At 40.1% G+C, this 13,454-nt stretch overlaps 1 protein-coding gene across 7 annotated transcripts in view; it reads left to right on the top strand.

Moving 5' to 3' along the window:
• Positions 1-13,454, top strand: part of QRICH1 (glutamine rich 1) — a 52,844-nt gene that overhangs the window by 7,176 nt on the left and 32,214 nt on the right. For all 7 annotated transcript variants that reach the window (XM_040445309.1, XM_040445307.1, XM_040445311.1 and 4 more), the window contains one exon: positions 2,938-3,267. In XM_040445309.1, coding sequence (XP_040301243.1) covers positions 2,959-3,267 — 309 coding nt within the window. In that variant the 5' untranslated portion in view covers positions 2,938-2,958. The remainder of the gene's footprint in view (positions 1-2,937; positions 3,268-13,454) is intronic.

Raw genomic sequence — 13,454 nt, 5'->3', positions numbered from 1 at the left:
AAAAAAAAAAAAAAAAAAAGAATGAAAAAAAAAAAAAAAAAAAAAAAGATTATGGTTTTATTATTACTCCCCCCCCCCCCCCCCCCGAAACAAAAATAGAAAAACTAGTTGTAATTCTACCCTGGAAACTGAAGAAAATTTGTTTCTAGGAAAAGAGTTAGTGTAGTCCTCCTTTATATTTAATATTAGACTTCAGATAAAGCTTAAGCATCCTCATTAGTGAAACTTGAAAGAGTGAAGGAAAATAAGTCACAGGGACTGCCTTTACCAAGCAATATTTGTGTGAAGGTTTTCTGATTCTATTAACTTATTTTGCAATTTTTTTGGTTCTTAATTGTGTGTATTTCTTTTCTCCCAGATTTGAGACAAAAAAATGTTTTGCCCCATGGTTACCCATATTTTTTTAAAAAATTGCTTTGACACAGTAGCGATGATTCCAGTGCAGACGGTCTTCAGAATTTGGTGTATTTTATGGGAATGTAATTGTTGAAAATAAATTTGGGGAAGTGTAAATTTCAATTGACCTCTGCCATTCTTCTGTAATGGAGGTAGAAAATTGAAATATGTACCAGCATGGTACAGAATCAGTTAATTGCTATTCATATAGCTCTTCTTTGTCCCTTTTTGAGCAGAAGGGTAGATGTGATGAGGTATTTAGAGTCACATGTGAATTTTGTGATGTTATTGGGTCTGTATTATGAGAGATGCCTTCCTTCTTCAGAAGGAAATTCTAGTCATGATGCTCTTATCAGAAGGGAGATTTGACACATTCTGTGCCAGTGTGGTGAGTGATTGTGGGTCACCTACAGGGGAATGGCCTGCTCTGAATAGGTAACAGAAGGATGGGGTGTTTGGCCTTGGTGATGTTCTTATTCACTTGTATCATGGCCATTGTTGAGAGCTTACTTTGAAGTCTTACAGCAGACCTCCTAATTTTCAACTCCCCTGCAGCAGAGAGAAAGAAGGGAGAACTGAGCAAGGCAAGTGGTCAAGAAGAGAAGTGGGAAAGGGACAAACGAGTTGTATTTCAGGAGATTAGAGGTCTTCAACAAAGATTTTAACTTTGCAGTCACCTGGCCTGTGCTTGCTTTTCTTTGCACTCTATTGCGTTTGGGGTGTCCTGAGATGTAGAGGCTCTCCTCAGAGTAGTGGGTTAAGGTTTGATTTTAGGCAGGATAAGGTATATGTGCTGTTCTTTATTTATGGAGAAATACATTTGCAATGTATTATATGCATCGTTATAAAAGATTTACTGTTGTGTCAACTATGTAGGGAAAGCACCCAAATATAAGTTGTATACTATACTTAGAGTGTCCCACAGAAATGTTGCCAGTGTTAGTAACTTAATAGCAGTAAGGATCATATGTTTTCTCTGGTCTCACGCTTGTCTTGGATATATAGGCCGTTTTCCCAGGGTGTATACTGACCATTTACCAGGAGAAGGCTTAACATTTATAATTGTAACTTACAGATGTTACAGGAACAGCTTAACATTTATAATTGTAAGTTATAGATGTTACAGGAACAAAGAGCCATAATCCTTCTTGTTCTACATTGAATTGCAAATGTAACATATACATATACACGTACATATACATATGAAGCACCTACCATGTGTCAGCCATCTGAGAGGATCAGGACACAGTCTTGTGTGCCAGGAGTTTAGAGCCAGGTGGAAGAGATAAGATGATTACCCATATACCTTATATCTGTAACATAAGGCAGAACATCTGGGCAGTGAAAGAGAGACTGATATTTCTAGTGTTGATGCCTTTCTAGTCTTCTAGCCTTTCTTTGATGGTTCAGGGAAACAACTTTTCCATTTGCGATTGATAAGAGTCCTTTCTGGCAAAAACGTTCACGTGGTTTGTGTGACATTCATATCCTGCTGCTGCTTTTGTTCTGGAGGTGGTTCTGATCCAGAGGGGAGGGAATAATATGAAATCAGCAGTGGCAGGCAACTAATAGTCCGTAGATAGATTGCATGGTTGTCCCCCAGGTAGTTGAGAATTACTATCCACCCCTGCAGATTAATTCTTAGGGTAAATACCCTGATGAAAAATTTGCAGAATTGATTTCTGAGTTTTAGGAGTGACCTAGTTATTTAAAGCACTATTCAACTTTACCCACTAATTTTAATATTAGTTAGCACTTATACAGTACTGTCTGTGTCAGGTACTTTTCTCAGAGTTTTATATTTAATCTTCATGTCAACTCTGTAAGGTAAATATTATTTTATTTATCCCCATTTTATACACAAAACCAAGGTTAACTAACTTGTCTAGTGTTTCAAAGCTAAAGAGAGATTGAGCTGAGATTTGAACCCAGGCAAGCTAGCTCCAAAATCCATGCTTCTGACAAGTAAGCTATGCTACAAAACAATGTGAGCAATATATGGCAAACTGGGATTTTTGGTGTTTCTGGTGGGAAATGAAGTATATATCCCCTTTTTCTCAGGTCTTGCTATAGCTAAGTGGCATACATGTTTTTACTATAGGACATAGTTGGCGGTGGAAATTGAACATGTCACTAGGAATCCCTGCTCCTGGCTTCCTTGGTTGTCCTCTCTGTGATGATCACAATAGTTTTGCATGTGACTTTTATTGTCCAGTGCTTGGCTCTGCAGAGAAGATGGCATTGGCCTAGTGCTGGGTGGAGAGTGTGTTTTCAGCCTGTTTCATCCAGTACTGTGACGCATGCCTTTGTTTTTTGTTTTCAGTGTGATAGTTTAAGAAATGTTTATAGAAGCAATTTTTAAACATGGGTAACTTAAAAAAAATAATAAGGTGGTATAATACATTACTGTATTTTGGATTCCTGTATACAGCTGCCCTGAATATTCTACTCTGATGCAAAAGTGATTGATTGCTGTGTGCATTTCAAAATACGAAAACAATAGCATAATTTTGACTTCTGACCATTTATTTTTATTTCTAGGAACCCTAAGGACTCTGCAATATGAATAATTCTCTGGAGAACACCATTTCCTTTGAAGAATACATCCGAGTAAAGGCGCGGTCTGTCCCGCAGCACAGGATGAAGGAATTTCTGGACTCACTAGCCTCTAAGGGGCCAGAAGCCCTTCAGGAGTTCCAGCAGACAGCTACCACTACCATGGTGTACCAACAGGGTGGGAACTGCATTTATACAGACAGCACCGAAGTGGCTGGGTCTTTACTTGAACTTGCCTGTCCAGTCACCACCAGTGTTCAGCCACAAACTCAACAAGAACAGCAGATTCAGGTTCAACAGCCACAGCAGGTTCAGGTAAAAGGGAGATGTTGAGGTGCATCCTATTTAGTAGATTTTATTTGCCATCAGGGTTTTGGTTAGTAGGAACATCACATCTATATACAGATATCTGAGGTTATTTTCACTAAGGGAATATTCTGTGTTTTTTTGAAACATTTTATTTAACACAATGGCTTTCATATATAGTACAGACTAAAAATATTTGCAGCTACCATAAACTGAACCGATCACAGATACTTGCCATTTGCTTTGGAGAATTAAACAGTACAGAAATTAGAGGTCTTCTGGGACTGGACTCGGATGTGACATAGCTGTGTGTAACTGAAGCTTCCCTTTTGTCTGTGTCACCCTGGGTAGATCAAGAACATAGGAGGGGCTTATCTTTTCTCATTACTTACAAGCATGACATTTGGAACTTATTTTAAAATGGGTGTGATCTGTTTTAGTGATCTTCCTTTAGTTGTATGGTTCCGTGACTCAGGTCACTTGTAGATTTCCAGGTCTTCATTTACTGTTTATAATCCTCAGGAAATAATGCTAATTGATAATGAGCTTACAGAAAGAGGAGGAACTAATAAATTTGCCAAGATTTTAAAAGTGCCTCTTTAGGGGTTCCTCATATGAAACTAACAGTATGCTCCATTTACAAATGCTCCTTTCTTGCTATTGTCTCTTGTGGTTCTATTTCATTTTGCCCTGTATGCTTTTTCCACTAAGAATTGGAAAGGGAGTAGAATGTGACTGAGGGGCAAGAAGGTGGAGAGGTGTATCTGGTGAGATAGAAGGCGCCTTTACTCCTTAGGGATGCAGACAGGTATATTGGAAGAACATGGGTCTGGAGTTGTATTCTTGGGTTTAGATCTGGCTTGACATGATGTAAGTTTTTTCAGCCCTAGGTTTTTCATTTATTAAATAGGGATAATACTGTTTAGTGAGACTGAATGAGATAATAGACCAGAAAACATCTGGCACACAGAGGAATGCAGTCATTGTTTATTCCATTCTTTGTAAGGAAGGAGGGCAGGGTACAGGAAAGGTAGATAAGAGAAGGCTGGCTTTTTGGTTTGAGAAATTATTCTGCTGTTATTTACAGCTTGGACTTCTTTTTTCATGAGATTAAATGGTTTGGGATGGGGCATCTGGCAGGTTCAGTTGGTAGAGCATGCGGAGCATGTGACTCTTGATCTTGGGATCATGAGTTCAAGCCCCACATGGATGTAGAACTTACTTTAAAAAAAAAAAAAAAGGAAGGGGGTACCTGGATGGCTCAGTTGGTTTAGTGTCTAACTCGATTTCAGCTCAAGTCACAATCTCACAGTTTGTGGGATCGAGCCCCAAATCAGGCTCTGCACTGACATCATGGAGCCTGCTTGGGATTCTCCCTTGCCTTCACTTTCTCTGCCCCTCCCCTGCTCGCACTCACTCTTTCCCTCTCTCTCTCTCTCTCTCTCTCTCTCTCTCTTTCTCTCTCTCTCTCTGTCACTCTCTCACTCACTCTCAAAATAAGTAAACATTTAAATAAAAAAAGGAGGGGGATAAAAATGGTTTGGGATTTGAGTTTAAAGTGTTTGAGACTTTGTTTTCAAGATGGCTGATTGAAGTCACCTGTTAACTTCATTGTCGTTCTCCAAAACCCCTGTAAATAAAAGAAGTGTAAATAATAATAAATCCATGAGATAGGTTCAATATGTTGGACTCATAAGAACACATATTTTCTTCATTCTAAGTAACTTAAAAAATACTTTCAAAAAAGTAGTACTGGAAAAAACAAGTGCCATCAAAAAACCACTAAATCCGGGGTACCCGGGTGGCTCAGTTGGTTGAACATCCAGCTCTTTTTTTTTTTTTTAATATGAAATTTATTGTCAAATTGATTTCCATACAACACCCAGTGCTCATCCCAACAGGTGCCCTCCTCCCATCCAAGTACTAACCAGGCCCGACCCTGCTTAGCTTCCGAGATCAGACGAGATTGGGCGCGTTCAGGGTGGTATGGCCATAGACCCAACAGGTGCCCTCCTCAATGCCCATCACCCACTTTCCCCTCCCTCCCACCCCCCAGCGTCCGACTCTTGATTTCAGCTCATAATCCCAGGGTTGTGGGATCAAGCCCTGTGTCAGCATAGAGTCTGCTTAAGATTATCTCTCTCCTCCTCTGCCTGTCTCCCCCGCTCGCACAAGCGCTGGCTCTCTCTCAAAAAAAAAAAAAAATCACTAAATCTGAGAAATTGCTAAGAGAGAAAGCAAACAGAACCAGGCAACAGAAGAATTAATGTAAAAGAGAACTTTTAGGGAAGGTGGAATAGTTCTCAGGGTGCTCTAAGCCAAGAAGTTAAGGATACAAAGCAAAATTCTCCCCTGGGGCAACCTCAGTCTCCCACCAGTTGGGACTTGACCAAGGGTGTAGAACACACATTTACATATGTATGTCTGCATATATTATGCGTATAGTTGACCCTTGAACATAGGTTTGAACTACACAGGTCCGCTTCTATACAAATTTTTTTTGAGAAATACAGTACAGTACTGAAAATTTATCTTATGATATTCTTAATGGCATCTTTTTGTGTACTTTATTATGAGAATATATAATAGAAATAACATACAAAATATATGTTGACAGTTTTAGTTATCAGTAAGGTTTCTAATCAACAGGTTTTTAATAGTTAAGTTTCACAGGAGTCAAAAGTTTTATATGTTGATTTCTGATTGCAAAGGAGTTGGTGCCCCTAGCCCCTGCCATGTTCTTCAAGGGTCAGCTGTGATAGATACCAGGTATAGGATGAAGGTGGCTCTTCTAATAGGTGGGGAAAGGATATATTCCATTAGTGGAGTAAGGCAGTCTGCTACTCTTCTTGGAAATAAAGTCAGATATCTCTCCTAATACAGACCAGATAGGTGAAAGAGTCAGATAAAAACAAAACAATAAGACCGTTAAAAGACAGTATAGAAAGTCTTTGGAATTCTAGATTGTGGAAAGCCTTCCTAAGGAAGAAAGTAAACTCTGAGATAGCTTTACCCAATCTTTTTTACCCTGAAGGAGTACTTGAAATAATTTTCAGGTCTCAGGGAACCCCTGCATAAATATAACTGTATTTGTGGGCACCTGGGTGGCTGAGTCATTAAGCATCTGATTTTGGCTCAAGTAGTGAGCTTATTGGTGAGTTTGAGTCCCCCATGGAGTGAGCTCACCCCCCCTTTGTGGTTTTTTTTCCCCGCCCCCCCCCCCCCCCGGCCCTTCACTCACTCTCAAAAAAAAAATTGCTGGGGGCGCCTGGGTGGCGCAGTCGGTTAAGCGTCCGACTTCAGCCAGGTCACGATCTCGCGGTCCGTGAGTTCGAGCCCCGCGTCAGGCTCTGGGCTGATGGCTCGGAGCCTGGAGCCTGTTTCCGATTCTGTGTCTCCCTCTCTCTCTGCCCCTCCCCCGTTCATGCTCTGTCTCTGTCTGTCCCATAAATAAATAAAAACGTTGAAAAAAAAAATTAAAAAAAAAATTGCTGTATTTATATATCTCACAGAATATTAGCTTGATCAGCAAGTTAGAGGCATAATAATTTTAATAATAACTATCAATGTTCTTTTGATATATCTTTTGTGGATTTACATTTTGGCCAACTTATTAGGCTGTCTTTTCTTGGTGTGGTTCTCTTCCCCACATAGGTTATCAGATTATTATTATTATTATTATTTTAATTTTATTTTTTATTTTTTAAAATTTACATCCAAAATAGCATATAGTGAAACAATGATTTCAGGAGTAGATTCCTTAATGTCCCTTATCCATTTAGCCCATCCCCCCTCCCATTTAAAAAAATTTTTTTAATGTTTATTTATCTTTGAGAGAGAGAGACAGAGTGTGCATGGGGGAGGGGCAGAGAGAGAGGGAGACACAGAATCTGAAACAGGCTGCAAGCTGTCAGCACAGAGCCCAACGTGGGACTCAAACTCACAAACTGTGTGTGAGATCATGACTAAGCCGAAGTTGGACACCCAACCAACTGAGCCACTCAGGTGCCCCTAGGTTATCAGATTTAATTCAAGTTATTAGCGTGTATGTCTTTTTAAAAAAGTTTCCTCCTTGAACATTTTTTGCCTTTTTCAAGTAGTCCATTTCTACCATCTAAGTTGCTGAGATAAGGATTGTGGTATATGGTATGTATGTGCAAGAGTAGTTTTTTTCCCCTCTTTAAAATTAAAAATGACCTTTGAGCCAAGCATTCTTGGACCAAAGGGTAGTTAATCCTAGCTTACCTTTCTTGAGACTGATCTTTCTTTCCTTTTCATAAGTTTTAAATTAAAAACTCTTAAGGCAGTGGCATCTGGGTGGCTCAGTCGGTTAAGCAACCGACTTAGGCTCAGGTCATGATCTCACGGTTTGAGTTCAGGCCCCGCATAGGGCTCCATGCTGACAGCTCAGAGCCTGGAACCTGCTTCAGATTCTGTGTCTTCCTCTCTCTGTCCCTCCCCCACCTCTCCAAAATAAATAAACATGAAAAAAAATTGTTTAAAAATAATATATTTTCATTAATAACTGGTTTAAGCCAAATGGGGTTTAGTTTTTCTAAAAGTTGGCTTTGTAGATTAAATAAAATTAAATTGTATTACCTAATGTTACTTACATGAAAATTGACATGTTATTCTAAAGCTGCCAAAATCATAAGCCAGATAATATTAATAAAAATATGAATGGGGTGCCTGGGTGGCTCGGTTGGTTAAGCATCCGACCTCGGTTCAGGTCATGATCTCACGGTCCGTGAGTTCGAGCCCCACGTCGGGCTCTGTGCTGACCGCTCAGAGCCTGGAGCCTGTTTCAGATTCTGTGTCTCCCTCTCTCTCTGCCCCTCCCCTGTTCATGCTCTGTCTCTCTGTGTCTCAAAAATAAATAAACGTTAAAATTAAAAAAATATATATGACTGACAATACAACTTTATATAAAATTTTGTAAAAACATTTTTTTCTGAGTTATATCAGAATCAAATATACCTTGCAGTTACAAAATTATTATACACACATTGGTTTTTTGATATCTTATAGGTCTGTACTTAGTTTAAAAGCATAATTTTTGAAACTAAAAATAGCATATGAGGCATAAGGAGGTTAAGTCCTATTTCAGTAGCTAGTATTTGCACCCAAGCTGTTTTAACTTGAGACTGCTTCTTTCTAGTGTTTCTAACACACAAAGAACTCTTAGAAAGTAGAAAAAAATAATTAGTAAAAAAAATGAACAAAGGATATAAGACAATTCATAGAAGAAGAATACAAGTAGTGCTAATAAGCATATCAGAAGATGTCTCTTTAACGTTTATTTTTTTGAGAGAGAAGGAGTGTGAGCCAGGGAGGGGCAGAGAGAGGGAGACACAAAATCCAAAGCAGGCTTCGGGCTCTGGACTGTCAGCACAGAACCCGATGTGGGGCCTAAACTCCTGAACCGAGAGATCATGACCTAAGCTAAAGTTAGCCACTCAACCGACTGAGCCACCCAGGTGCTCCAGGAAGTACAAATTTTAAAAGTGAAATACCAGGGGTGCCTGGGTGGCTCAGTCAGTTGAGTGTCCAGCTCTTGATTTCGATGTAGGTCATGACCTCGTGGTTCATGAGATGGAGCCCTGCCTTGGGCTCTGCGCTGACAGTGCAGAGCCTGCTTGGGATTCTCTGCTCCTTCCCTGCTCATGGTCTCTCTCTCTCAAAATAAAGCAGTAAACATTTTAAATAAATAATAAATGTGAAATGCCATATTTCATTTATTAGGTAGGGTAACATTTATAAAGATTTCACCCAGGGTGGCAAGGGTATGAGAGGATAAATTAGTGTAATTTTCTTGAAAGTGATTTTGGCAATACTTATAAAATTTTTTTTTAAGTATGCATACCATTGGCTTTGCATTTGTGTTCACAGATACATGTGTATACGAGGATATTCACTGCTGCACTGCTTATAATAGTAGTAACACTAGAAACAAGTCACTAAATAAGGGAAATGGTGAATAATGGTACAATTGTAGTGTGTCCTGTGCAGTCAGAAGAATGAGGTAGATCTTTGTCTATTGACAGGGTAGGATGTGTAACAGATTGCTGAGTGTCAAAACCGGTTTAGTATCACTGATTTTTAACATGTAGAATGTCATGGTCCTTGAATAATAGTAGTAAAGTTCAAAACAGTAACTGGGCTGGGGAGTGGGTTGCTAAGGAGGATAACTTGAATTTTTTATTTTTTGTTTTTATTTTTTAGTTTATTTTTGAGAGAGAGAATGTGCTCATGTGTGCAGCTGAGGGGCAGAGAGAGAGAGAGAGAGAGAGAGAGAGAATCCCAAGCCGCCCTGCACTGTCCACACATAGCCCAATGTAGGGCTCGAACCTGCGAACTGTGAGATCATTACCTGGGCCGAAATCAAGAATCGGATGCTTAACTGACTAAGCCACCCAAATGCCCTGAGAGCTTGAATTTTTCATTAAACATGAACTGCTTTTCTAATGAAAGGTGTTGTTTGAGAATATTTTGCTTTGAACTTGTATGTACAGAGCAATAGTTCTTAACCTTTTCTTCCCTATCCCAAACATCTTAATGTCTTTTTATTTGTAAAGCCCTTTACTCTAGATGCTTGGGTACAGTAGTGAGCCGACAGAAAGCTCCCTGTATACAGGAGCATACATTATAGCTGGAAGGAGATAGATGGTACGTAAGATAAGAAAAATCTTGTTATATAGTGATAATGCAGAGGAGTGAAAAAAAAGCAGATGGAGGTAACCAGGGTAAGCCCCAATGTGCTCTTGACATTTGAGTTAAGACCAAGGAGAGTTGGCAGATGAGCCACGTGATTATCTGAGGAAAGAGCATTCCAAATCCGAAAGCCCGAAGCCTGCTTATTTAAAAAATGGCAAAAAAGCTGGTGTAACTAGAGTGCACTGAAAGAATGGATGAGGCTAGAGAGGTGACATGTGTATGTACTGAACAGACCTGCCTTTCTCAATTCACGGGTGAAAAGGCTCTTTGCCTCATAGTACAGTTGACTCATGAACAACATGGGGTTAGGGATGTTGATCCCTTGCACAGTTGAAAATCTTCTTATAATTTTTGACTCCCCCAAAACTTAATTGTTTACTGTGGACCCAGAAGCCTTACCGATAACCTTAGGAGTCAATTAATATGTATTTTATATGGTGTATGTATTATATACTGTATTCTTAAAATAAGCTAGAGAAAGTGTTATAATAAAGAAAACCATAAGGAAGAAAAAATACATTTTCAGTACTATAGTGCATTTATTGAAAAAAAATCTGCATATAAGTGGACCCATGCTGTTCAAACCCAAGTTGTTCAAGGGTCAACTATATTGTGTCTCAACCTAATCCTTTTGATAATAAAAAATTATGTCAGGTGCCTGGGTGGTTCAGTCAGTTAAGTATCCAACTCTTGATTTCAGGTCATGATCTCACAGTTGTGAGATCGAGCCTCACCGACAGGCTCCATGCTTGGCATTCTTACTTGAGATTCTCTCTCCCTCTCTGTCCCTGCTCCACTCTCTCAAAATAAACAGTAAGAAAAATTAAAAATTAAGTATATATTAATGATATTTAAAACAATTTACTGTCTTGAGAGCTCAGGCTGTTTTCTAGATTGCTTTTTTTTAAATTATGGCAAAATTAGATTGCCTTTTAAAAAACATCTGTCATCACCTCAGAGAGTTGCCTTTATCCTCTGACTTAATCTGTGCAACACATACCTTGTTGTATGTATACAAAGTAATTACATTCTTTTTTTTTTTAATTTTTTTTTTCAACGTTTTATTTATTTTTGGGACAGAGAGAGACAGAGCATGAATGGGGGAGGGGCAGAGAGAGAGGGAGACACGGAATCGGAAACAGGCTCCAGGCTCCGAGCCATCAGCCCAGAGCCCGACGCGGGGCTCGAACTCACAGACCGCGAGATCATGACCTGGCTGAAGTCGGACGCTTAACCGACTGCGCCACCCAGGCGCCCCAGTAATTACATTCTTAAAACAGTTTTAGTGAATTGGTGGGAGACAGAGGTACATGTTAATTAGAAGAGTAGCTATCTGAATAAGTCTCACTGTGTTCCCTTACTACTAACACATTCACACTTCAGACTACCAAAAGTGTGGTTTTTCCCACATTTACCAATTCTCTGACACCAGCTGGCTGTCCTGTAATTCAGTCTGACGCTGTCTACTTGGAATTAGCATCAGGTCCCACAAGTTAAGGGATCAATTCCACAAGACTTCCCCCCAGCTCAGACACCAATCACATGTCCCAGGTTACTGTACTTCTGATTGATCATCTATCAGTTGGGGTTCTCCCTACCCCTCCTTAGGTTTCATAATTTGTTAGAACAACTGGCAGAACTCAGGGAAACATGTTTCCTGGAATATTATATAATAAATGATACAATAGAGGATACAAATGAACAGAATAAAGACATAGAGGGGCCTCTGTCCCTTTGGAGTTTGGGTGTACCACCCTCCTGGCATGTGAGTGTATTCATTGACACACAGTTCCCTGAAACCCCCATACTTTTGGGATTTTTATGGAGCCTACAGCACATGGGTATGATCCATTAGTAAATCAATTTCTAGCCCCTCTTCTTTACAGAGTGGAGCATGGGCTGAAATACCAAGCTCTGTTTTTATTTATTTAAAAAAGTTTTTTTGGGGGGGGCACCTGGGTGGCTCAGGTCAAGATCTCACGGTCTGTGAGTTCGAGCCCTGCATCGGGCTCTGTGCTGACAAGCTCAGAGCCTGGAGCCTGTTTCAGATTCTGTGTCTCCCTCTCTCTCTGCCCCTCCCTAGCTATTGCTCTGTCTCTCTCTCTCTGTCAAAAATAAACATAAAAAATAATTAAAAAATTTTTTTTCTTTAATGTTTTTATTTATTTTTGAGACAGAGGGAGACACAGAATCCAAAGCAGGCTCCAGGCTCTGAGCTGTCAGCACAGCTCTGAGCTGAAGTTGGACGCTTAACCGACTGAGCCACCCAGGCGCCCCAACCAAACTTTGGTTTTTTTTTTTTTAATTTTTTTTAACGTTTTATTTATTTTTGAGAGAGAGACAGACCATGAGTGGGCGAGAGGCAGAGAGAGGGAGACACAGAATCGAAAGTAGGCTCCAGGCTTTGAGTTGTCAGCACAGAGCCCAACATGGGGCTAGAACCATGAACTGCGGTATCATGACCTGAGCTGAAGTCCGCCACTTAACCAACTGAGCCACCCAGGCGCCCCTGAAGGTATCAAACTTTAATCATGGTTTGGTCTTACCAGTGACCAGCCTCCATCCAGGAGCCCTCTAAGAGTTGAATGCATGAATACATCATTAGAATACATGATGCTCCTGGCACTTTTATTATCACTTAGGAAATTAACGAAGGTTTTAGGAGCTCCAGCCAGGAACCAGAGAGACCAAAATATGTATTTCTTATTACATAACAGTACCCTACATCTATTTAAGGAAGTACCTTCTGAAGGCAAAAACAAGAGCTCCCATGTAAGAGCCTTGACAGTGTGTACAATACTAGAAAAGACCCCAATTTTCCTGTTCCTGGTAGGTTGGCCTGAGCTAGGTGACGGGGATTCATTTGGATCTTCCCTTTCAAGAGCCTTCTTGAGTTGGGTGCTTCCTAAAGCATCCACTTGAAGTTAAATGCATGTGCCAGAGAGAAGGCCTTCTGATGGTGAATCGCAGGTGTTGAGTTTCACTTAGCACCCATAGAATTGGCTTGTTTCTTCTCTGCCCTTCTCAGTTCCTACAGGGCAGGAACTGAGGCTTCATACAAGTCAGGTTGGTCAAACTGGCCTCACAAGTGAAGGATACTCTGGGGAAAGAGACCTCTCATCACTTGCTTCTTCTGGTGCTAGAAGTCAAGATCTCAAGGCTTCAGTGGCTCAAAGTGCAACTCTTCCCCGTTTGTCATTTCAACTTTTGTCCCTCTTCCTCTTTTTCTTCTTGTTGCACATTTCCTCCATGCTGGATGGTCCCTAACCCCTCATCGTAGTGTGAGCTACTGAGAATGAGGAAAGTTAATTAAGAGCCAGACTTGACTCTGAGACAGAAGAATCTGGTCTGCCTCTACTACTTTAGATGTGTGTCATCTTAGGCAAGTGATTTAACCACATAGAGTCCATTTCCTTATCTAGATCATGAAAATAAAAAGAATTCATATTGTAGTTACTTTGAGGATTACATAAGATACTACG

Source organism: Herpailurus yagouaroundi, unplaced genomic scaffold, assembly GCF_014898765.1.
Source record: "Herpailurus yagouaroundi ecotype Mexico unplaced genomic scaffold, PumYag 193, whole genome shotgun sequence".
Lineage (NCBI taxonomy): Eukaryota > Metazoa > Chordata > Mammalia > Carnivora > Felidae > Herpailurus > Herpailurus yagouaroundi.
The sequence above is the reverse complement of the archived record's forward strand: the minus strand, read 5'-3'. Positions and strand labels throughout refer to the sequence as shown.